The 25,993-nt window shown below is 41.1% G+C and overlaps 1 protein-coding gene across 1 annotated transcript in view; it reads left to right on the forward strand.

Moving 5' to 3' along the window:
- Nucleotides 1-25,993, forward strand: part of CCDC146 (coiled-coil domain containing 146) — a 65,619-nt gene that overhangs the window by 30,885 nt on the left and 8,741 nt on the right. Inside the window, exons 4-15 of the mRNA XM_083701401.1 lie at nt 6,039-6,121; nt 6,899-7,108; nt 8,587-8,644; nt 9,844-10,020; nt 10,160-10,233; nt 13,348-13,575; nt 14,991-15,177; nt 20,309-20,404; nt 23,033-23,203; nt 23,677-23,765; nt 23,872-24,036; nt 24,770-24,994. Coding sequence (XP_083557527.1) covers nt 6,039-6,121; nt 6,899-7,108; nt 8,587-8,644; nt 9,844-10,020; nt 10,160-10,233; nt 13,348-13,575; nt 14,991-15,177; nt 20,309-20,404; nt 23,033-23,203; nt 23,677-23,765; nt 23,872-24,036; nt 24,770-24,994 — 1,763 coding nt within the window. The remainder of the gene's footprint in view (nt 1-6,038; nt 6,122-6,898; nt 7,109-8,586; nt 8,645-9,843; nt 10,021-10,159; nt 10,234-13,347; nt 13,576-14,990; nt 15,178-20,308; nt 20,405-23,032; nt 23,204-23,676; nt 23,766-23,871; nt 24,037-24,769; nt 24,995-25,993) is intronic.

Consider the following 25,993-nt stretch of genomic DNA (forward strand, 5'->3'; position numbering starts at 1 on the left):
TTTTTTAAATTTTATTTATTTATACAACAAGGAAAAAAACACACAAAAAAACACAAGTACCAAATTACACACAAATTACAAAAATAACCATAGACACATAATTTTCTTGGCAAACAATAAAACATCTATTGGTCCTAACACTAAAGACCCAACTTCCCGTCTATTCCATATTTCAAATTCATATTACTTATTGCCAATAATTTTTTTCATAATTAAACTTATTCTCAATAAATCTAATTTCTTCTATCTACCTAGCAACTATTACTGAAGTTCCTCGAATGCTGCAACAGAATTTAAACTACTATATTTATTTTTCAGATATTCTTTGAAAACCTCCCATTTAGAAACAAATTCCTGTTTTGATTTATTCTTTATTTTTTCTGATAAACCATCTAATTCGGCATATTCTGTCAGCTTTTGGATCCAATCTTGTATAGAGGGGATTTCATTACTCTTCCATTTTGCTGCGATCAAAACTCTTGCCAGCCTCAGCCCTCCAGATGTTTTTGGCCTACAACTCCCATGATCCCTAGCTAGCAGGACCAGTGGTCTGGGATGATGGGAATTGTAGTTTCAAAACATCTGGAGGGCCGAGGTTGAGGAAGCCTGGACTAGATGATCCTTGGGCTCCCTTCCAACTCTACAATTCTGTCGCTCTATAGGATATTCTATGGGCATATGACTTGTGGAATGAATCCATTACGTAGGTCTTTAATCTTTCCCCGCTAAAACTATCAACGTTAGAAGTAGCCTTTTGAGAGCTTCTCACAGTGAATAATATTTCCTCCTCCTCCATCATTGTGGAGGTCGTTCACTTCCCCCTGTGAAGCAACATTTCAGGAAATATTGTGAAAATGTTACGTGTTGTTTGTCTATGTACCCTCCATGCCTCATTTCATCAATGTAAAGATACAAATCGTTCCTACTTTTATTTTATGAGTCTTCCTACCTCAGACCAACTGATTCTTCAAAAATGGTGATTGCTGCCGAATCTTACTGTAAAGTGTGCTGTTCACAAAGAGGATACTGTCTCCTGTTCTTTTGACAGTGGAAAAAATTATTGGCCTCTCTGAATGACCATCTAGAACAGACGTTCCCTGTCTCCTAAGTTCTTCCTGCCCTGCAATCTTTGGTTAAGGAACTTCTTCCTTCCAGTTTCCTTAGATACACTTTCCTATCAGAAGGGCAGAAACAGATTTCAATCTTAGATCCCTGGATTTATTGCCTATTCAATCATAAAAATAAAATGTGAAAATTAAATTCTGACCTGAAAACTACGGAAGGGACTACATTGAATTGTTTTCTCATGAACTGGGGACAGGGATTGTAAAACTTAATTTACTATCTTGGAAAAATATTCAAGGGTTGGCTTTTTTTTTCTTAGTTCAATATTTGTTTGGTTTGCTGACACCTCTCAGAGGCTGAAAAACTCTATTACTGAATCATCTGATGTTTATTAAGAACAATATAGTGTTAGACACAATGAACAATGTGTAACACCAAAACATGTGATCAGGAGAACTTTATCACACATAGCTGGCACCAGAGGGAGGGCAAGCAGCCCCTCAAACAAGGGGCTTGCCCCTCACTCACCCCCCATTTCTGAACTCTTGTTCTTAATATTTGCTGTTATTTTTCTTTCTCACCCACCTGGAAATACACTTTGCCTCTTCTGTTTCCCCCAGAAATGTTGTTCTTGTGTTACCAGAACCTTTCCACAATACCTGCATCCTGTATTTTTATTGTCATAAGTCCATTGCTGAATCAAAAAAATAGTGTCTGACATTTAGTACAATAGAGGTTTTGGAATTCTTGTTATATCTTAACAAGGAATCAACACGTCCCTTTTCCATTTGCAAAATTAACACACCCATGGCCGTGTAATCCCATGCATATTTACTCAGAAGTAAGTCATCATGTTTTTACTGAGGGTTTTTACTGCAGGGTTAACATGCATAGAATTGCAGTCCAAGGCGGAAGCCCAGAGACCTAGACATTGTAATGTCTGTGTAAGTTTGATATAAATATCTTATTTTTCCTTATCTTACCATATGGTGATGTCAAAGGCTGTTATTGTTACTTATGTAATTATATTTTTTCACTGAGGCAAGCAAAGTACTGCAATAAAATGTGTTTTCAAGTGCGATGGCTATTTCCTGCTCACTGCCAACTACATTTTATCTCCAAGGCCTCAGTACTAAGTGATAATTAGATGCTTTTCTGTTGGCTACCTCTCTTTGCTTATCCTTGATCCTTGATCACTGATTATTTTTTTATTATTTTTTTACTGGAGAAAGTGTCAGCCCAATACATTTTTCAGTCAAAAGTGGAGTTCAAATGGTGCCCATCACGATTCTTGCTATACCCCGGGGCGGATCTACTATGAAACTAATAAAGCTTAATCTTTAGGGTCCATAATCCTGGAGGGCCCCCAGAAGCAACTTTAGTTCACATTGCTTTAAAATGTTGGGTCTAGGAGACCCAATTTGATTTGCATGAGTCAATTTGATATTTTTTTGTTATTGTCTGTATTTAAAGAATACCAACAGTAGCACAGATGTTGTAAAGGTGTGGTGATCTGTCGTGGAACAACTTCACTGAAGCAGTGTGGCAACCCAGGTCTTGTTGCTGGTTGCGAAAATGTAGCTCCGCCACTGGCTGTACTCCTCAGATACAAATTCCTGCCTTCATCCTTTACCCCGACCTCCATTGGGCTGCCTGAAGGATGGCCTCTGAATGGAGACAACAAGAAAGTGGGGGACAGAGAATGAGAAAAAATCTGGCAGGTTCAAGGAAAGGAAAGTTTGGCTGAAATTTGCAGGAATGAGGGTGGAGGGCAAGAAGAGTCTTCCTATTTTTCATTTGTTAAACTTTGGAAGGTATGCAGGCTGTGTGGTGGAGAAAGGTGATGAAATGAAAGCTTATTTTTTAATTAATAAATAAAAATACAAAGGTGTCATCCAGAGAGGCATATTTGAATCATATTTTGTAATTCTTTCAAAGATAATGTCAGAACTGCAATTTGTTGTGTTTTTTTGCCAAACGCACATTGTATCAAAGGCAACTCAGGTGTTCTCTGTGTTATTATTTAGAGAACACCTGAGTTGCCTTTGATACAATGTGTGATACAATGTATTGCTAAATACAAAACCTGGGGATTGAGTTCATTTGTGAAGAGAAGAGAGTCAAAACTAACGAGAGGATAAGTCAAGGAGAGGATAAGTTATTCTCTTTTTGCAACTGTATTACAATCTTCTTAGTTTTCACCTTACATCGTTTTTAGGCAATTCCAGTTCAGTTCACACAGTGCAGCATAGTTCCCTGAATCAGTAGTGCCACAGGATATTGTAAAACCCAAATTTCACGGCATTTACGGTAGATTGAGTTACTACTCGAACCTATGTAAAGAAAATGGTACTTTTGTCTAGTTTTCTTAAAAAGGAAAACAAGTGAGTCAGACTCAGATTCAGTGTGTGTGTGTGTGTGTGTGTCCATCCCAATACAGCTGGTCAGATGGCACACATTTTGGAAAATGGCACATTACAAGCTTTGGGTATCTTGTGATAGTGACTTATGTCCCTGGTATGTAGTGTTGCAATGCATGTTTTAAAACTTTTGTATTGCAAAACTATACATTCCTGACAAAAGGCCACGTTCTGCATTTCATACTCAAACGGGAATTGATCATCATTTTAATGGTTCCTGTACCTTTGCCATGTACCTTTATGCAGCCATGCATATTTTGCACAGTAGTTACTGCAAATCTGAATAAAAATCAAAGTGATACAGTACTTATTTGTGCTTGTTTTGGCTGGTAATGCATGAGAATTGTCAAACTGTTAACCTCTATTAAAACTGCTAGCTAAGTTCTGGTGCCAGTTTAAACTTTCCTGTAACTACGGTATGTTTATTTGTTAGCAGTGCTGGTTTATGTTGGGTAAGAAGGAAATAAAATAATTATTCACGTAGAAAACCATCTGGGGTGGGGTGGCTTTCCAGTTTATTGCATAGAATGCCACATATACATATAGCATCAGAGAACAAGTTAATTCCTTTGAGGCCAAAGTGGCTGACCTAGAGAAGCTGAGATAAGATTGGCTGGTGGATATGATAACTACATCCCACTCTCAGGTTGACAGCTCTCCTGTTCCCAAGGCAACAGTCTAAGGAAGGAGGAAATGTTCCCTTAGATTGAGAATGAATTCAAGGAGGCATCCAAAAAGAGGGTGTGATGTAGGTGACTTCAGTTACCCTCACATAGACTGGGTACATCTATGTTCTGTGAGTCTATGATTCTGTGTCCCAGTCACAACAAAGAAGTACAATTTCTAGAAACCCTAAAGAGTTACCCTAGATACTCTAGATCAGTTTGTCATGGAGCTGACCCAAGGGACAGTGACACTGAACTTAAATGGTGCCAATGAACTGGTGCAAGATGTAAAAGTTTATTAACTGATTTGGAACGGTGACCACAGCGCTATCAAATTCAATATATATGTAAATAGACAATTGCCAAGAAAATCCAACCCCATCACATTTGACTTCAAAAGAGGAAACTTCCCAAAGTTGAGGAAATTGCCGTATTTTTTGCACCACAACACTCACTTTTTTCCTCCTAGAAAGTAGGGGAAATGTCTGTGCGTGTTATGGAGCGAATGCCTACGGATGGCGGGGGGATCTGCTGCAGTCGTGAGCAGAGGATCCATGGTTCCCCTTCCTTCCCTCCTCCGTGGCTTGCTTTGAAACAGCAAAGTGGGAGAAGAGCCGCTGAGTGAGGAGGAGAGAGGGACAGAGAGCCTGCTTGCTTTAAAGGAGCAAAGCGGGAGAGGAGAGGAGCCTTCTCCTCTTATACCCCTCTTCTGCATTATTAACAGCATCCTTCTCCACCCACCCCACACATGTTCCTTGTCCCTTGAGTGCTTTTCCTTCCCTCCCCACTTAAAACGTGGTTACAAAGCACAGATCCACATGGATCCTCAGGATTTATGCATTGGGCTACCCCAAACTCACCTTCAGATCACATGTCTGTGGCCACAGCATGAACCACAAAAATCATACATCCGCTGTTTCATTTAGAATATTTTTTTTCTTGTTTTCCTTCTCTAAAAACTATGTGCGTGTTATGGTTGGGTGCGTGTTATAGAGGGAAAAATACGGTAGTTAAAAGGGAAGTTGAAAGGAAAAGTCAGGAAGGTAAAATCTCTCCTAAAGGCTTAAAAGTTGTTTAAAACCACAATATTAGAAGCTCTGCTAGAATGTGTGTCACAGATCAGGAAGGGTAAAACTAGGGTCATGAGGATGCAAATGTGGAAATGAGCAGAATCTAAACAGCTATTGGAGTCAGTAAGGTTTTCTTTAGAAAGCAGAAGGTTTTCCACTGGAAGAATGAGGAACAGAGACAAATAGTGGTAGCATGAGTTGAAGTTCTTATTGACAAAATGAAAAATGAAAACTTGCCATGTCTGGATGAGATTGACCTGGAAGATCTTAAAGAATTCCAATATGAAATTGCTGATCTTCTATCAGAAATATGTAACTTGTGCCTAAGATCAGCCACCAGGCTTGAAAACAGGAAAGCAGCCAATATTACATCAATTTTAAAAATGAAATTCAAAGCGGATCCGAGAAATTACATACTGGTCTAATTTGAATATCTTGGAAATAAATTTCACAAATGGAAGAGCAAATTCTCACACGCTTCCATGACCAGGGGGAAACTACGCTGGAATTGAAGTTTAAGAATTTTGTATTTTAAAATGGTAGCTAATAGTACTTGAGTGCTGGAAACGATATAAAATTCCTTCCAAGAGGATTAGCTCAATATTGAGATCTCAGCAAAGAGAACCTAATTTTTTATATACTGAAGCTTTATACCACAAGTTGTGAAACAAATCACCCCAGGCATTTAATCATTCCTGGGTATTGCTTGATACAGTGAAAAGTTTCAATTTGTTTTCACGTTAGATAAAAGTGTTGCCTGATTCTTTTCATAATAATTATTCAAGTAAATTCATTATTGTCACTCTTACATTTCTTAGTTGTTTTATGATGGAAAAATCCCTGGAACCAGAATGGCTGAACTGAAGGCAAAGTATACTGTTCTGCATGATACCCTAGTAAGGTAGGCTTTCTAGACCTTTCTGTATGTAATGTGAGTACTTATTTCTAGTGATTAAATATTTGTGCTAATTATGTGTTTGTAACTCAGCAAGAAAAATAAAATAAAATATACTGAGAAAATTTGTTCAAATTAAAAGATGGGAGAGGGGAACAAAGAGTGTGTTTCTGTTCACTATATCTAGCATCATTCCAAAGTTAGGACTTCTGGAAAAGCTGGGAAACACCGTGTTTGGTGGTTGTGCCCGGTTATTAAACTGTTCTGCATGAATGTCGAATTCTTACAGAAATGCTCCATATATATTTATGTAAATATTTGAACAGCATTGAAGATTATTTCTTTCACCCAAGCACTAGTTTTGTTGAATCATTGACCTCAAGGTTCTAAAAGACAGCCAGACAAGAGTTTTCGGCTTTCAGATATTATTTCATTAAAATTTTAATATTGTAAGCATGGAAATAATACTCTATTGAATGCGTACACAGGAGAAAGAGTACAAAGCAAAGATTTATGTCAGCATTTGATTTTGCCCATTTAGTAAATAATAAGAAATCTGTTCCTCCTTTTCCCCTATTGGTTGTCTTTCCCTACTGTCAAAACTTACATTCTTAGATGAATAGAGCAATAATCTAATCTGACTTCTTTGCCTTTGTCACTTAGATATATGGTGCTCCGAAGATATGAAATAATATTTGTGATTTGCAATAACTTTCCATTATAGTAGTTGAAAGTTTGTTTCCTAAATATGTGTTTTATCCCAACATTGCTGTTTTGCTTCAGCTTACAGGAAGCAGAGATTCAGCTGCTACAGGATGCCAAACGTTTCACGGTCGAAATAGAACAGCAAGAGCAGATACTAGAAACTACTGATCAGTTTCCAGAGGGATATTCTTCAGAGGTCACCAAACTGAGACAGCAGTACCTGAGATATGTCAATGAATACAATGCGATTCAGGAAAGGGAGTATGAAATTCAGTACAAGTTGAACAGGTAGATAATATTGGAGTGGCTATCTGCAATACAAACTATGTACCAAGGAGTAATGACTGTCACTTATCCAGTTGATTGACAAATGGGGAACCCTTGGTTTGCGTAGGCTAGGACAGGGAGAGTGGAGCTGCATGGAGCCACTGGGCTTTAACTGCCTGGTGAGGACACAAAAAGTGGATGCATCAGATAAGGCAGTCAGCTGAAGTTAGGGCTAAACTACATGTTACACTTAGTACAGTGGTGCCTCGCAAGAGGTCCAGGACCTCTTCTGAAGGCTGGCGGGGGGCAAAAGTCTTTGTCCCCCCTGCCTGCCTTCCCGGGGGCTTTTAAATCGCCCCGGGACAGCGGAGAATTCATCCGCTGTCCCGGGGCGATTTTAAAATGCTCCCGGACGGCTTTTGAAGGCGGGGGGGGGGGCAAAGGGCTCTCCAAGCTGCGGATAGCGCTGCGCACCTTCCCCTCTGTTCCCGGACCTGTCCTGAAGGCTTGCGGTGGGAGGAGGGCTTTCCTCCCCACCGTCAACATTCAGAATGCTGTTCTGAATGTTGGTGGTGGGGAGGAAAAACCCTCCTCCCACCGCAAGCCCCGGGAACAGAGGAGAAGCCCTTCGCGCCTTGTCCTCTGTTCCCGGACCTCCCACCGCAAGCCTTAGGACAGGTCCGGGAACAGAGGAGAAGGCGCGCTGCGCTTCCCCGCTGTCCCCGGAGATTTCCCTATGGGCTTTCGTCTTGCGAAGCAAGCCCATAGGGAAATTCGTCTTGCGAAGCCGCTAAAAAATCGGAAAACCCTTTCGCCTTGCGGGTTTTTCGTTTAGCGAGGCATTCGTCTTGCGGGGCACCACTGTATGTAGCATGCAGATATGTCTCATGTTTTCCTTAAATTAATTACAGGTGTGGAGGGTAATTGTTACTGGGATAAATTCCATACCCATCCCCTGCATGGCTGTGAGGTTTAGGAAAAATGTTTGCATGGGGGCTACTGGAAACTTTTTTCTAAGCCTTGTAGCCATAAAGGAAGCGGGTTTTTTTGTGGGAGCATGACCTGGGCAGAAGGGATGTAACTCCCTTCCCTATGCACCAGAGTCCCAATAACATTTGCCCCCCACATTTGCAGCTGATTAAAGAGGTGGGGGAGACATGCGTATTAAGTGTAATGTATAATTTTGCCCTGAGACATCTGATGGGAGTTGGAGTCTAGCAACTGATTGAAGAGCCCGGGTTCCCCATCCCAGAGACAAAATGTTGGAAACTAGTTGTTGCAGATACGAATCTTACGAGTGAGTAAATCCAAAATTGTGACACTTCAGTATTATTAAATTATTTTAACAAAACCAATACTTAGCCTTTCATTTTGGCCCCTTTTGTTTTCCTTAGCTGTATATTGAAGCATTTCAAGGGTATGTGCTTGCAAATAATTGATATTTAAATCACCTTATTGAGATTATGAGTTGAATGATCTTTTATGCTGTTTTCCTTTAGTTTACGAGAAGACAAGAATCTCATCGAAAGGGAGTATAAAAGAATGCCAAAAGCTACTGTAAGTAAGATGTTCATGTTACCTGTGGCGCCTAGTGTTGTGCCATTTGGCTGGATAAAAACAACAAAGCATAATGTGGCACCTTAAAGATGACCACCAACATTTGCTGTGTAAATTAGGCTATATATTGTTCAGTCCTTTTAGTTTGAGCCACCATCTTGTGAGTAGTTAAGGGAGAAAAATATTTTAAGTTCATACATCATGTAAAATATGGCACTTTATCCTATCTCCATTTCCATATTTGTCTGGGATAGTTTTGATAGATATGCTTACCACTTTCCTTGACATTTCTTATTGTTTCGAGATGTAAAATTCTTAACCATGTTTAGCATTAGATGTGTACCAAGGTTAACCAGCGTTTGAAACCAGGGTGTACAGACCTTATTTGCACTTTGCAGATTACAGGGAGCTGTAGGCATGCTGAGCCAAACCACACAAGCTTGTTAGCTTCTGGAGAGGCGCTTATACCACTTTGTGCATCCCCTGGTCCTTTTTGCTGCCATGCCACACTAAACTAAGCTTGCATTGCTTCTATTCATTTGCATTTGGCTTTTTCAGTGAGAAAACAAGGCACGGCAGGGCAAACAGTTTTGAAAGTGAAAGAAAACTACAAAGCTAAGCTTCGGGAAGAGCAAAAGCAGTTATATGATCTTCAAAATAATCCAGCCAAATACCACCAAAGTTATAGTTTGTGACAAGTTTCATTTCAAATGTTTTGTCCCCTTCCCCCCAAAACCCAGTAGCACCTAACAGTAGCAGCAGTCACTGACTTCTTTGCTACTGCCTGTGCCTTAGGCTTCAGGAGACCTGCTCCATATGTCCTTAATCCTAAAAAATATACCTAGAAACCCAGAGGTGGAGATCTACCAATCCCATCCAATTTAAGGCGATTGCTGATGAACTGAATGGGTTGGGTTATGACCGACAGGATGGAGGTATGAGAGCAAAGAACTCTGGGAGGCAGGCGCAGTCCCCTCCCTTTTTATTCCTGACCCTAATGCCACAAAACAAATCTACAACACAACTGAGAGATTTTGTAATAGGGAAGCTAAATGGGCAGTAATATTGCAGGTCAAATAACATACATGCCCCTAAAATACTATTTTAACATGCATTCTAGAATAACCATGTTTTAATGTTTTCCTAAATCGTGCATTCCACTTTCCAAACATGAAGTGACTAATTTTTGCTTTTTAAAGGATGCAGATAAGAGGATGAAGGCTCTGAGGGAAAGCTGTGAAGAGCTTCGTAAAGAAACTACACACAGGCGGCAAGAAATCAGAGCACTGAAAGATGATCTTTCTTTAAGACACAAGCGCCTTACTAAGGATCAGAAAGAACTTGAGGAACTATTTCGGAAGCAAGAAGAAATAAAAGTAATTCAATAATAAATTCATTATTCTGTGTAGCTGTGCTCCACTGTGTGCTCCCAATTGATACAACTTGAATATTAGTTCTGTAGCTTTCCATAAAACCTCAGTCTGTGTAGACTAATGTTTATATTTTTATCACTAGGATGACCTTGTCCGTCTTCAAGCCATTCCTCTTCAGCTCGGAAAGGATATGGACAAAATAAACCGCAGAATGCAGTATGGGTTTCTTTCCTTAATGTTTTTTGTTTGCCCAGTATTATGTATATTTATTGACTTTCTACCCTTCCTCCCAAAGGAGCCTATATTGCTAGCAGCCCAGTGGATAGTCCTATTAAGCCCACTGCCGTTTTCTTGAATTTAAGCCACCTGGCACTTAGACGTTGATCCTAAATATTTGTGTTGGTCTGTTTGCTGGTGTGACAAGCATGACATCATGGTTTGTGATGCTGTGGTTACACAGCAGTAGGTTCTTCCCATCTTTCACATTGGTTTGTTGAACTGGGTCCTCTTCTTCTGGCTTCCACAACACAGGCAATGGGGAACATATGACCCTTCAGCTGTTGTTGGACCTTAACTCCCATTAGTTCCTGCCAGCATGGCCAGTGGCTTGGTATGATGGGTATTATAACCCAACAATCTCTAGGTGGCCACAGGTTCTTCATACCTGCCCTAGACTGAAGCTCTTGTTTTAGTGATAGCAGAGATATTCATCTCCATCAAATTGATAATGTAACATATTACACGGGTGCTCACTACAAGCACCTGTATAGCTATGCTGTGCTGCATTACAGCCTCCTGCTGCTATGAAAAATGTTTCTTTCTTTTTTTCTTTTTCTTTTTCTTTTTTCTGAAGGCATGGCTTGTTTTATTTGGTGCTGTTATTACGTTGTGACTCTGCAGTTAGATGGTGAACAGCTTTAAATCATACTTTTAAAAGCTACAGAAATAACATAGAAATTCTGATATTTCAGGAACGTGATTATTTGAGATTGCATTTTATTTTCCTGCTACTTTATAGTTCTTTGGCCCTTCTTGCCATTGGCTTATCAAGCCTCAAAGCCCTTAAAGGCTAGTATTTTGTGGATCTCCATCAGAACTTTTGAGGTGGACAAAAGGTCCTCAGGGTCCTGTAAAGCTAAACTGATGCACAGCCATCTAAACATATGATGTCAACTACAACATCAAAGGAAGATGAAGCAGACTTGTTTTCTCCTGCCCTGGAGGGTAGGACTTGAAGCCATGGCTACAAGTTTCAAGAAAGGAGTCTCCCTCATGAGATTGTGGACTCTCCTTCCTTGGAGATTTTTAAGCGGAGGTTGGATGGTCATCTGTCATGGATGCTTTAGCTAAGATTCTTGCATTGCAGGGATTGGACTAAATGACCCTTGGAATGTATAATTTTTTTAATCAGTTTCTAAAAGTGAGGAGCTGAGTTCTTATTGAAAAGGGGTTTTTATAATAAAAAAATCCTTTCCACCTGCCATATTAGGTACACCTTTTCATAGTAAAAAAGTAATCAATTGGATTAAAAGTGTAAGTGTTTTATCAGCACCTGGGTAGAAAATGTAAGGCCATCAAGACTTTGCTCCTGATTTTATCAGAGCACAGATGAGTAACAACATGGAGCTGTTCAGACTTCCAGGGGACGCTTGTGAGGGGGACATGAGCATCTTTGGGGGCAGGCACAAGGAGTGTGGTGCTTAGGCATAGTCTGTGGGTTCCTAGTGTTTGTTTTAAAAGTAGTTACATCTCTAGCCCTTGTGAAAACTAATATATGATGTCAAATGTGGAGGCACTATTCTGTTAATTTGTTTTGTAAGAAACACAGAGCCTAGGACTTGCCGATCAGAAGGTCGGCGGTTCAAATCCCCGCGACGGGGTGAGCTCCCATTCTTCGGTCCCTGCTCCTGCCAACCTAGCAGTTCAAAAGCACGTCAAAGTGCAAGTTGATAAATAGGTACTGCTCCGGCAGGAAGGTAAACGGCGTTTCCGTGCGCTGCTCTGGTTCGCCAGAAGCGGCCTAGTCATGCTGGCCACATGACCCAGAAGCTGTACGCCGGCTCCCTCGGCCAATAAGGCGAGATGAGCGCCGCAACCCCAGAGTCGGCCACAACTGGACCTAATGATCAGGGCTCCCTTTACCTAGCCTGCTCCCACCTTTCAGTGTTTTTAGCCAATGAATGATATCACAACATTGATTGACATTTATGAAAACAAATCTAACCACTCAGATAATGAGAAGTCTAGAGTGACACACCCATTTTCTACAGATTGAACTAGGCTCATTTTAAAGCTTTCCCTGGCGAAGTGCTCATCGCCCCATAGGAAACAATTCAGGCATCCGTGATTTTAGTGTAGTTATGATTAGGCAAAAGTTACAAAAAAACAAAACAAAACATTGCAGCAAAAATGGGACTTTTTGGATCTTTCTAACTCAGATATTATTGCGTAGCCCCCAAAGTTATAACTGAGCTTGTAAAAATTAAATAAGTTGCCCTGCCAATGCAGTTATTGCAGTGTCTGTGTCTGAGAGAGCATGGATTACACTGGCTCTATACACAGGGTTATTTCCATTTTTAAGAGTGGGAGTTAAGAGTAATGTAATGCCAACCCTGAAAGGTACTCTAGTGTTTATCCTGGGACTTCTTTTTTTAGTGAATGAATGTGGAGGGGGTAGCTGCAAATAATAATAATAATAATAATAATAATAATAATAATAATAATAATATTGATTACTTATACCCTGCCCATCTGGCTGGGTTTCCCCAACCACTCTGGGCGGCTTCCAACAGGAGATTAAAAATACATTAAAACATCAGTCATTAAAAAACTTCCCTAAACAGGCCTGTTAAGTTAATTGTAGTAGCAGTGCAATTAATTAAAGACTTAAGGGGTCCAGAAAAAACACTGAAGGTTCCAGCTGAGGGTGGAAAGACACAGTAGGGATGCCAGGTCTGTCTGTAGATGAACACCAGTGAAAAACAACACAGGGATATTCCTAGAACTAGATTCTCAGAGACAGGTCTACCCAAGTCTCATTACTGTTCTGTCACCAGATCTACTCGAAATTTTAGACCAGTTCCCTGTTAGCTATATATGTTTATTTATTTGGAATATTTACTACTCCCTGCCCCCTGTCACATGAAAGCAGGCAGTGCATTATGGACCTTTAATTGCTTCAACATGGTCTCATGGTTTTGGAAAAGGAATTTGGGTCTAAGTCTTACATTAATTTTTATTGTGTTTTTACTGGAGTACAACAGGTATAATGGCAGGATGTGAGCAGAGACCTGTTTCGTTACTAATATAAACACCTGCAATTGTCTACAGAGAAACGGAGAAAAGGAGAAAGGCAATGCAAGAAGAAGCACGAGAGATATTTGAGTCCTTAAGAAAAATAGAGGCTAAAAATGACGAGGCGCTAGAAGAAAAGGATGATGTGATGAAAGAGGTGGAGGGGAAAAAGGCTTTGCTGGAAAGCAAGGAGCGTGAATTTATCTCTCTTACTAAAATGCATGAAATGAACAAAGAGAATGAAGGAAGTGCCATAGCAGAAAGGTAAGGAGGAATTTGTCTTTCACCACCTGTTTTGCTAGCTAAATTCCACTGGGTTGCTAGGTTGTGTTTCCAAGATGCGTATATGGGAGAAGACTCCTGTTCAGATATTCCAGTACTAAACTGTACATCATTTTAAATATCTCATCCCGCACCTTTGAATTGGGCCTGGAAACAAAAAGGGAGTGAATACTGTTTTTCCAGCTTATTGCTGTAACAAGCAGCTACAGGGAGCCCTGTGGATCTTCAGAAACTTCTCAGTGACTCATAAATCAGCAGATCAGCTTCTTTGTCAGATGATAATACAGTCAAGCAAACTAGTAGATACGGTGAGATGAGCCTACCAATTTTCAAAAAAAATTAGTGCATCTGGTGAAGTGACCTCAAGCCCAGTGATTTTCAAACTTGCTGTGGGTTAATTCACAGAGCCTAGGGCTTGCCAATCGAAAGGTCGCAGTTTGGATCCCTGCAACGGGGTGAGCTCCTGTTGCTCGGTCCCTGCTCCTGCCAACCTAGCAGTTCAAAAGCATGTCAAAGTGCAAGTAGATAAATAGGTACCGCTCCAGTGGGAAGGTAAACGGTGTTTCCGTGCACTGCTCTGGTTGCAGCTTAGTCATGCTGGCCACATGACCCGGAAGCTGTACGCTGGCTCCCTCGGCCAAGAAAGCTAGATGAGCGCTGCAACCCCGGAGTCGTCCGCGACTGGACCTAATGGTCAGGGGTCCCTTTACCTTAGTTTACCTTCAGGAAACAGTTTCCCATTGCAGATCTACTATACAATCCCTCTGCGTTGAAGAGGATCTCAAGACTGTTTCTAGGCCACAAGCTCTCAGTAAATACAGAGCAGTGACTAGGTCTGTGCGGGCTTAACTGACATTCTTGGAAAACTGGTAATATGCTCTACAATGCACCACATTGCGAAGAAAAAGTGGCAATGATGGGCAAGTTGCCTTTCACGTATCCTGTCTGCCATGGATGATCTTCGCATTGAGACACTCCTTCGGAATCCCAAGGGATCACGTGGCATGGTTGGAAAACATTAATCTCCATAAAGCTTTTGGTTTTGTTGCAACAGACTGACATAGCTTCTTTTGTGGAACAAAAAATGCTGTAACGCTGGTAAAGTTGAATCAGTGTCCTTGAAAGTGATTGCTGGTTTCATATTTTGACTGCTGCCCAACAATAGTTTTTTCTCCCACTCTTCCTAACTGTATTTTTGTTTATTCCTATAAATGGTACATCAAGATGCACTCAGGGCAGCTCACAAGAGTTTAAAATACTTCGCAAAAAAAATAACAAAACAAATCACAGCATTATAAATAACAGGAATTCATTGATTTTGTTTATACCTATTCCTTGCCCACTTTTACTTTCCCTTTCTTTTGTACATTTTGTTTCCTTTCTGTACACTTCTGTAGGGCTATCTTAGAAATGGGTTCTCGTAACTATATTGCGACAAAGCAAAAACTGCAAGACACTTTGAGTCGGATGCAAAGAGAGAGAGAGAAAGATTTCAGGAATTTTAAAAAGATGGAGATGCAATTGAAGATAGCTCAGGAGGGCTTGGAGCAAATCAGATCCTATCACGAGAGAATCCAATTAGAGGTTTGTATGAATAAGTTTGATTAGAGATATTTTTCCTGGTTAAAATTAGCTTGAAAATGTTTCCACAATGCTGTTTTCTCTTTTAGACTGTGCCAGTAATTAATTCGGTTACCTGTTTTAAACATTGGCAAAGAGACATAACTATATTTATTTGGCAGGGAAAGAGACCAAGAATAAACTTAAAGAATTTAACAGATGCTTAAGAAAGAGGAGGTTTGGCATTACCTAATTTCAAACTGTATCATGAAGCAGCATGTTTAACTTGCTTAAAAGAGTGGATAACATTAAAAAATACTAGATTATTAGACTTGGAACAATTTGACACAAGATATGGATGGCATTCATATCTGTGGTATGACAAAGTCAATAAAAATAAAGATTTTCTTAATCATTATATAAGTAGGGGTCTGATGGAGGTGTGAAGGAGAACTAAAAGCCTTCTGGAACATAAAACTCCCTTATGGTTATCACCAATGGAGGCCTGTGCACATAAATCAACAAATATGTAACCCGAATGGGCTTTATATAGAGATTTATTGAGCTTTCAGGATGTAAGCTTTAAAAATTCGACAAAATACAAAACTTAGTGGGTAATTGGTTCCAGTATCATCAGTTAAACAACATCTATAAAAAAAGATTTAAATAATGGATTTGCTAAAGAGGTTGGACATAATATAGATATGGCTGCCTGGGAAAAGCTTTGGAAAACAGGAATGAAATTTACAGCACGTTATGGCCTAAAAGAAAACTATTACAAGATGATGTGTAGATCTAATCCCAAAGAAGCTAGCTCAAAAGTACAAAAATGTATTAAACAAATGTTGGAAATGTAAAGTTTGTTAGGGGTCATTCTATCATACGTGGTGAGCCTGCAGGAAGGCGAAAGGTCTTTTGGGACATGATATAGAATGAAATTAATAAAAGATTTAAAGTGACTTTTCCCAAGAGACTACAATCCTCCCTGCTGGGGAAACTAGACAGTGAAATCCCAAAGAAAGCCTTAATGGTACTTGTACGTGACTACAGCTGCAAGCACTGATAAAAGATATAAATTTAGAACCTTTTAAAGAGCTCTGGAAACCATTTCTAGTCTAAATAAAAAGTTATTTCCCATATGTGAAGATCCCAGCTAGGTTTGAAATGTAAGAAAACAGCAAAATATATTAAGAAACATGTTAGAGAGGATGAAATCAGATAAGACAGAACCTTAAATTGTATGTAATTTGAGTTATAAACATGGGTGATGGGTGAGCAATAAGTCACTTGTTTTGTTGAATTGGAATATAATTGTTGAGTCACAAATGTAACTCTATATAGAAAAAAATATATATTACAAAAAAGAGAAAATGTTTCTACACACAGGATTGTGTGTGCATAGTGTTGTGGCAGCGTTGGAATACTACAATCATTAACACATCCAGCTTTTGCCAGGTGACATGGAATTCCAGCACAAAGGCAGCCACAACAACCAAGGGATTGCTATTCTAAAGAATAACAAGCAGCAACAGGAGACCAAAAAAGCAAAAATATTTGTATCAGCAAGCTATGGCAGAAAAGCAAAAAAAATATATCAGCAAGCTATGGCAGTAAAAACTAAAACTCGGGTAACTGAGAATCTGGCTATGTTTGCCTTTGAAGGTTACTGAATGCTGTATTTAGAGAAAGGATATGTTCCTTTCGAAAGAAATAAAACACCCCGTGATAAATTTGTAGATTCTGCTTTTCACAGTTTCAGACTGTGTCACACACTCCACCCAGCCTAGATTGTACTGTACTTTGATGCTGCAACCGTGCAAATTCCTAAAGGCTGATGCACACCAGACTGGAAGGAAACATAAGCCTCCCTTTATACCCTGGGAGTCAACCCGACCCATGAAGCCTTCAGTCAGGGGTCTGCCCCAGACCCCTCACAGAGGAGCCAGAATACACAGAGGAGCCCCCAACCCCTGGCAATTGGCCCAAGTGTTCTTTTGTGTGCCTGGCTGCATAGAGAGATGTTCTGTCCCACCCCACACTGCTTGCTACTTCAAATTGTGACTTGCGTGTCGAGACCCCACAGCCACCCCCTCATTGGGAAATAACTCACACAAGGACACGGATATTAGGTTTATGTTATTGGGCAAATTTGGCCACAACTTTATTGAATTGCAGAATGTGAGTGGTATTGGCTTAGGCATTGATTGGACCCGACTATATCTGACTCCTGCCCGCTGCACAGGAAGTCCGGTAAGGGTAAACCACCAGTAGGGGGAGCCCTGTCGATGAGAACCAAATCAAACTCCCCCTGGTGTTCCTGTTGGGGTCGTGTTATGGCCCTAGCCCCCGACCGGGCTTCAGACAAGAGCAATACCCCCAGATTCCTTTAACAGAATACCCTTAAGCATGGAGGGGCAGGTGACGGCCACACCTCCCCCCCCCACAAGGTCAAACAATGCCTAACCGCAACCCTAACAAAGTTGTGACGATTGCTACAAGGTAGGTGAAAACCAAGTGGCCAGTGCCAATTTGCCAAGTGGAAAAATTCCTACCAGGCCCCTTGGACAACCAAGGTGACCAACTGAGGTCCATAGCAAGGCCATTGCCTAACCTGCAAAATAGGGAGGGAGGGAGGGTGATTGAGGAAGCGAGCCAAAGAGGAAGTCCTCCGGCTCGCTCCGTGGTTTAAAGGTTCCCGGCCACGCCCCCCGGCCAGCGGATTGGCTGGCCGGGCTCTGACATGGCTGGGATCCCCCAGGCAACGGGGGTCCAAGTCCCCCGCCCCCGGTGGGGAGTGGGTGGCCACGCGGTCCACCGCAACTCCTCCCCACTGGGAAGTGGAGCGGATTTCTCAATAAGTATGTTGGGGAGGTAGGAACCTGGACTTCCCAGGAAACTTGAGATCTACTGTTTAATAGTTAGAAAAGCCTACATAATTGAGAAAAGAGTTACTATCTTCGCTAGTGACATGGGCAAATCAATAACCTGAAAACTTTAGAGATGCCAAGCTAACGAAAGTATCCATGCTAACAAGGACTGGTGCACATTAAACACTCTAAATGTTAATCCATATGTTAGGCCTGGAAGAATAGAGTTATAATGTATAACTTTTTTATGTAGTCTAACCAGATAACTCCAGATATTTATGGAGGCTCGGCTTAACCGAGAAGCCAAGAGGGTGAAATGCAGAGGGGAAAGAGCCAGGCCTTATTGTGAGGGTAACATATAAGAAACTTCACAAAACTGACGGCTTTGCTGATTAATTCTTACAGTAATGTTACAACTGCATCACTAGATTGTTCTTTTTTAAAGGAACTCTAACAAAGCATATGAAAATGCTTCGCCCCTCCCCCCAATCCCTTCGATGCTATGGCAATGTTTTACCCAATTGCATATAATTTTGTGGGAAGTATTGTATGAATAAGCATTCACAGAATCAGGAAACAGGTTGTGACAGAAGCACTTCCTACAAACCAGTTATTTCACAAGAACATCGTGCCAGATTCCCTTGTGAAACTGCTTACTGTGCAGTTGTGCCTTTTCCCAGCAACATGTCAATCCAAGGCAGGGCAACAGGGGTAACGTGTACAGTGGTGCCTTGCAAGACGAAATTAATCCATTCCGTGAGGCTCTTCGTCTAGCGGTTTTTTCGTCTTGCGAAGCAAGCCCATTGACAGCTTAGCGGATTAGCGCTATTAGCGGTTTAGCGACTTTTAGCGATCAGCTGTTAAGCGGCTTATCAGCGGATCAGCTGATAAGCGGCTTAGCGGCTTAGGAAAAGGGGGGAAAGGGGGGGGACCCGCAGGAATTCGCAAGACATTTTCGTCTTGCGAAGCAAGCCCATAGGGAAATTCGTTTTGCGAAGCGCCTCCAAAACGGAAAACCCTTTCGTCTAGCGGGTTTTCCGTCTTGCGAGGCGTTCGTCTTGCGGGGCACCACTGTATTGTGTGTGTCAGTAACATTTTGGGATATAAGATCCTGCTGCAGTTAAGCTAAAAGAACCAACTGCAACATTATCAGTAGACATGGAATAACAGAGGAGTGTTGAAATAGTAGCTTTTACAAGACCTCCATATTTCTTCTATCATGCCTTCCGCTCAGTTGTGTAAAGTAACCCAGGAGCTGCCAGGCATTTTAAAATTATACTGGAAAGCTTTGCTTAACTGTCTAACGGTCTGAAGTTGTTAGGAAAATTGCCCATCTGTAAATATATCTGTGCATGCAAACCGATGGGCATTCATAGATAGCAAGTTCCAAAAAATACATATTAGGGCAATCATATTTTTTTAAGTGCCTTAAGTGATGGGGTACAATGATGTCGTGATGTTGCAAGTTGATGAGTTGGCATCACCATCACATGAAAATGCTAGTCTGGCAGCAGCACCCGAAACTGATACACAAAACAGAAATAGGCAGAGAAAGGGTGTGGCATGTTTAGGACACCTAGAACCCACGTCAAAGGTATTTCAGCCACCACTATACAAATTATGCCAAGACACATCTGCATGACTAAGTTTGCTTAAAATAGCAGCCTACCATCATTATAGATAATATGTCAGCACTGTGATTATTATAGATCAGTTGGTGCTTGTCTTGTGTGTCTCGATATTTAGAGCCCTAGAATCCCACTGACCTTAACATGTCTACAGTGGTACCTCGGGTTACAGACGCTTCAGGTTACAGACACTTCAGGTTACAGACTCCGCTAACCCAGAAATAGTAACTCGGGTTAAGAACTTTGCTTCAGGATGAGAACAGAAATCGTTCAGTGATGGTGCTGCAGCAGCAGCAGCAGCAGGAGGCCCCATTAGCTAAAGTGGTACCTCAGGTGAAGAAGAGTTTCAGGTTAAGAACGGACCTCCAGAATAAATTACGTTCTTAACCAGAGGTACCACTGTACATGGTTCCAGGTTGCAGCTGTAATACCTACATCAACTGCTGTGATGGTTGTTTTTCTAGCATTATCATTTAGCAAGCCATTTAACAAACTTAAAAAAAAACACCCATGTTCTGCAGTTGGAATGTGTACCTACATTCCTAAATCTTAATCTTTAATTCAGTTAACATTTAAGGAAGATGCTAAGTACTGTCTATGTTAAAATACCCCTTTTCCTTCTTTTGCATATGTTAACTGTCTCAGGTTTCCCTTTTTTAGCTAGATGCTATTCCAAAAGATGATGGGACACTACTAGAAAGACGAAGGGAGCTCCAGAGGGAAGTAGAAATGATTAAGAGAAATCTGGCCCAAGAGGTAGGTTATTACCATGACCCTTATTTTATGTTTTTCTAGTTCTTTTCCATTCTACAAGATTTAAGATACAAGTCCTGCAAAACTCTGTGTCCGTTTAAAACAGGGGTTGTCAATCTGGTCCCTACAGCCCACTAGTGGGCATTTCAGGATTCTAGATGGGTGGTTCTATGGCACAAGCTGAATCCTCCTTCTATTTTACCATCAAGAAAGATGCATTAGTAGGTGGTAGGTATAAAAAGGTTGACTACCCGTGGTTTAAAAGCTCTAATACTGTCATAAATCGCCATGAAATGGGTGAAAATGTTTTAGTACACAGATTGCTGAGGTCACATTGCACCAAATGTGTGATCATCAAAAGAATGTTGTACTGTATGTGTAGTCATTGTGTGTGCCATGCCGTCACAAACAGTTGTAGTTCAGACATTGTATCAGACTCCAGTGATCTCTTTTTGGCATCTTTGTGATAAATGAGATATAGAGGGAAACTATTGAAATGAAGGGGGGAAAAACCCTTTTATTCAGTTAAATCTTCATACTTGTATAAGGAATCTAGTCAAGCAACCTTCAACAATTCTACAGTTTTAGCCATTCACCCACTCTGCTTCCAGCCTGTGGAGTGTTGTAGTTTAAATCTGTGTATTCCTGAGTTTGGATGAGTTTTTATGCAGTTCATTTTACCTGCAAGTGCACAATGCTTTACAATACAATGCTGTAGGGGGAAAAACTTATAAAAATGAAATATAGAGTAACAGGAGCATTGCACCATTAATAAACATGGAGTTTGTAAATTTTATGCTTATGTAATAAAGGGTTGGGACGCAGGGTTGGGACGCAGGTGGCGCTGTGGGTTAAAGCCTCAGCGCCTAGGACTTGCCGATCGAAAGGTCGGCGGTTTGAATCCCTGCGGCGGGGTGCGCTCCCACTGCTCGGTCCCAGCGCCTGCCAACCTAGCAGTTCGAAAGCACCTCCGGGTGCAAGTAGATAAATAGGGACCGCTTACCAGCGGGAAGGTAAACGGCGTTTCCGTGTGCGGCTCTGGCTCGCCAGAGCAGCGATGTCACGCTGGCCACGTGACCCGGAAGTGTCTCCGGACAGCGCTGGCCCCTGGCCTCTTGAGTGAGATGGGCGCACAACCCCAGAGTCTGTCAAGACTGGCCCGTACGGGCAGGGGTACCTTTACCTTTACCTTTTTAATTTCCAAACATCTCCTCACTGAGCTGGTGGAATAGTTGCAGCTTTCTCCATTGACATCTACGACCGGTGCAATTTCTTTACCCTCTCGAAGGAGATTTGAAGAGAACACAGACTGCCAGGGTTTCCTTACACTCTTTAGAGGAGGATGCTAGCCAGAGTGGGTATAGGAGTAAAACGAAGTTTATCAGAACTGGCAGGATTGCTGTTCAGGAGTACAAGGGGGCAGCTTACAATTGGCATAGCTGCTTAAAAGAGCAAATAGGGCAGGTGTAGTGGTTGCTTTTTGGTGTTGAGTCCTAGATTTGAAAACCTCTCTCCGAGCATCATTTCTTTGTAAAAAAAAGTTTGTTTACTGGTTATTAGGTTAAATGTTGTACTAGTTGCAAAAGTAAGATTCAGTGTGGTGTACACTCATACCTCAGGTTACAGATGCTTCCAGTTGAGTTTTTTCAGGTTGCGGACCGCCGAAACCCAGAAGTACCGGAACAGGTTACTTCCGGGTTTTGGCGGTTGTGCATGCACGGAAGCACTAGATCACGCTTTGCACATGTGCAGAAGTGCCAAATCGCAACTGCCCATGCGCAGACACACCGCTGCAGTTTGCGAATGCTGTGGGTTACAAACGTGCATCCCACACGGATCACAATCGCCACCTGAGCATCCACTGTATTGGATAGAATTTCAGATCAGGGAGGCTCATTTACGGAGTCTGATCCTTCCAATATTAATTGCTCAAGTGGTGCCAACTGTCTAGATAGATACCTGTTTTTCAGTAGATAGATTTTCCAGTTTGTGATGAAAGCATGCATTGGACTTCAAAGGTGTTTCCTCTCAGCGCCTGTCAGCTGCACCAGCTGTCGGAACTGGCTGGACACTGAGGAGTTGTGGCTGGATCCTGAGGCGTGGGCAGTAGGAGAAGGGGGCAGGGTTGGAGGCAGACTTGTAATAAGGGATCAGTGATCTGGGGGAGCCAGGACTGGAGTCAGAGTCAGTCAGGACTGGAGAGGGAAGAACAAGTGCAGGAGGAGTGAGAGAGAGAGGTCAGGCTGCTCAAGGGTTAGCTTTTCCTAACTTGTAAGTGTACTTTTGACAATAAAGACTCAATTCCTCACTCTGGCCATTCCTTGCCCGACAGCGCCATGGCACTAGCTCAGCCACTTCCATCAAAGTGCTTACCTGCCCCCAGGGGTGCCAACTTGAATAAAATATTGGGGGGCCTAAATAAGCGCCGTCCCACAAAATTGATCACAAAACAGCACATGCACACCACTTTAATGACAATGCCCATCAACTTGGGGGGGCAGCCCCCTCAAATATTTTATTGGGGGGGGCCAAAAGGACCCCAGCCCCTAGGAGTTGCCTCCTAGACCTGCCCCACACCCGATGTCCCCATCCCCCATAACATTAAAATGGCCTTTGGTGTTTTCAATCTAGAAAACATCAACAGATGCTGAAGTACGAATGCTTGAGCAGTGTATTGCTGAAGAAGACCAACTATTTAAGGCCCAGGAACACTACCGAGAGGAAGTAGACAACTTGATACGTTTGACTCAGATCAAGGCTGATGAGAGGGAGCAAAAATCAAAGGATTTTTTAAAATCCCAGGTAAGAGGAATCCAACAGATGACTAGTTTGATATATCCAATATTAGTACTTGCCTGGAATTGCTAGGGGCCTGTGGTCGTCAGCTTTTATTTGCCGCTTCTAGCGTCAATACTTGAAGAATTAGAAAATGGCACAAAACACACTTTCAAATCCGAACCTCTGGCAAGGCTATATTTACCTGTGATACAATTATTCTTCTTCCCCTTCTGCACCCACATCCCATGGGAAGTCACAAGAATTAGGACTGCGTTGTGAACCTGGGTAAGTTGATTTTTCTTCCAGTGCCTGCTCCTACCAAGATGTTGCTGGTTTGAATGGGTGTTATTTATTAGTGGGGTTTACACTTTGTGGGTTGGAAATACCTTTTTGAAGAAATGGCATGCTTATGAGTATTCTTTGTCTAAGTGTTCTTTTCAGAAATGCCTTTGCAACGCTTCCAATTACCAGTCTGTTCACTACTATTTCTGTTGCAGGTACGGCTGCATAATGTTAAAGCAGATATAAAAACAAAAGACTTTGAAGTAAGGGAACATATGAAAAAGCAAAAAGCAATTCAGAGACAGTAAGGAAATTTTGGCAAAGGATTTGATGAAGCGCCTTTTATAGCAGGAGATAGTTAATGCATTAAAACAAGTAACATTTTTCCCTGTAATATTTTTGGTTTGTAGAATGAAAGAATTTGCTAAAATGTATGACATTGTGCGACATGAGAGAAACAAACTGGTCAACCTTTTGCATTGTGCTCGCCAAAAGACAAATGAAATTAAAGAGAGAGTCAAAATGCTAGATAATGAAAAGGAAATCTTAAGGACCAATGCTGTGATTAAAGAGAGGTGAGCACCCACTTAATAATTTATCTGTAGGACAATCATCCTTGTTGTGCTCTAGAACTGGCTTTTATTTTCTCACTATGTGGCAAATTATCATTTCTCTTTTTATATTTGTTACCTTATTTCATTCTTGATGTCATACAGAAACAAAATTACGTGCATGTGTCAATTGCTGGATTAGTGCTGCAGGCACAAACCATACACTTTTAAATGGCGTGTGGTGAATTTTTCGTAGGAAACAATTAGGGCCAGAAGTGCCAGCTTGCGAAGGTCATTGGGGGCGGCAATGTCATGATGCCCTGGCATTGTGTGTGTGAGCTTTGTGCCTTCCTGCCTAAGCCAGCCAGTCTGGGAGTTGCCTAAGTCTGGATTCAACCTCATGCTTTTTATGCTGCGTGTAAGCCTCTGATTAATAACCCATAAATAAACGCAACAAATACAATTCATCTTCTCTCAGATTAGCTGACTATTATTCATTATACATATTTATTTTATTTCTACATATTTCATTTCCCAATCGTCTATTGATAGGAAAGATGAGTTTGTAGAAATTTCAGAGAAATACTACTAAAAAGAATAATAATGCTTAATATTAATATAATATTCTTCAGTCTTTCACATATGCTACATAAGTAATCCTCAAGGAATCAGGACTGATTGTGCTGTCTAAGGTCATCTAAAAATGTAACTCTGATTCATTCTCCATTTTATCTTCATTTATTTTCCTTCCATTCAGAAAACTGCAAAAATACCAAATGAAACATGCAAGTAACATTTCAGTCAAAGACAGCATACAGTGTGATGTTTGCAAAGTTCATCAAACACTCGTGGAGATGAAAGAAAAACGAGAGCAACAGCTAATGGATGTTGAAAGACTCACCAACTTGCTCACTCGTATCGAGGATGAAATGGTTCAGTTGCGAAAGAAATATGAAAAGGCCGTCCAGCTTCGAAATGAGAGGTAGGGAGCACAGCAAACTTCAAACACTTTGTAGGTTTGCTAGTATTTCATTTGAATGATAACTTCTTTTGTGGTTATTAATATTGTGGATATGGAAGCAAACAGATAATTAAAAACTGACTCTTGAAATAAAAATTGTCCACTCCAAAAATATGGTTCAAAAGCTTTACTAACAGAACTTGTTCTAAAACAGAAACTCAAAACGATAATACTACATCCAAATATCATGGGATTGTCCAAGCACAGGTACAGCATCTTAGAAATATATAACTATGCTAAATTAGAGCTGAAAGCAGCTCTTTCTCTCCCACAGCCTGCATTCCAGCCTGAGGCTGTATTATCGTAGAAAGAGAATAATTAGCACACATCCATCTTTCTTTCAGCAAAATAGAGATTTGCAACTGAATACCCTTCTCATGTGATCTATGTTAAAAACATGACAGCTGCAGAGATACATCAACAGCTAATAATTAACTTGTTAGGCACTCAGAGAGCTTACTTGGCTTCAGTGGAATTTTCCAATGTTAAACCTTGGAATACACATACAGAGCTATTTTCTATTTCAATGTACAATTAAACAGTTATACTTAACAACTCGCAGGTTGCTGGAAGTGTAATTTGTTCATTTCTCAGTCCTCTGTTCCTAATTAGTTTGCCTTCTTATTTTGCTTGTAAGACTAACATTTTGAATTGTCATTTGACTATATTGCTAAAACTACTGAGGCAGTCATTATGGAGCGCCAAACCAAGACAGATACTCAAAAATAATAAGCTGAAATTAGTATCCTCCTTCCTCTTCCTTCTTATCACTAACCTAGTTTAGGCCTCAGTCCTTTTCTCTCTCCCATCTTCTTCCCAGCACACCTTGCTCAAGACACTCTTTTCCTGTCACCTCACACCCAGTTACCCTGGCAACCTTCTGTCTGCCCAGGCCCAAAATTCCTCTTAGATGGGCCATCAACCCCTTTTGTCATGCTAGCAGGTGAGGCATAGGCTTGG

The sequence above is a fragment of the Podarcis gaigeae genome, assembly GCF_964106915.1.
Source record: "Podarcis gaigeae genome assembly, chromosome: 10".
Classification (NCBI taxonomy): Eukaryota; Metazoa; Chordata; class Lepidosauria; order Squamata; family Lacertidae; genus Podarcis; species Podarcis gaigeae.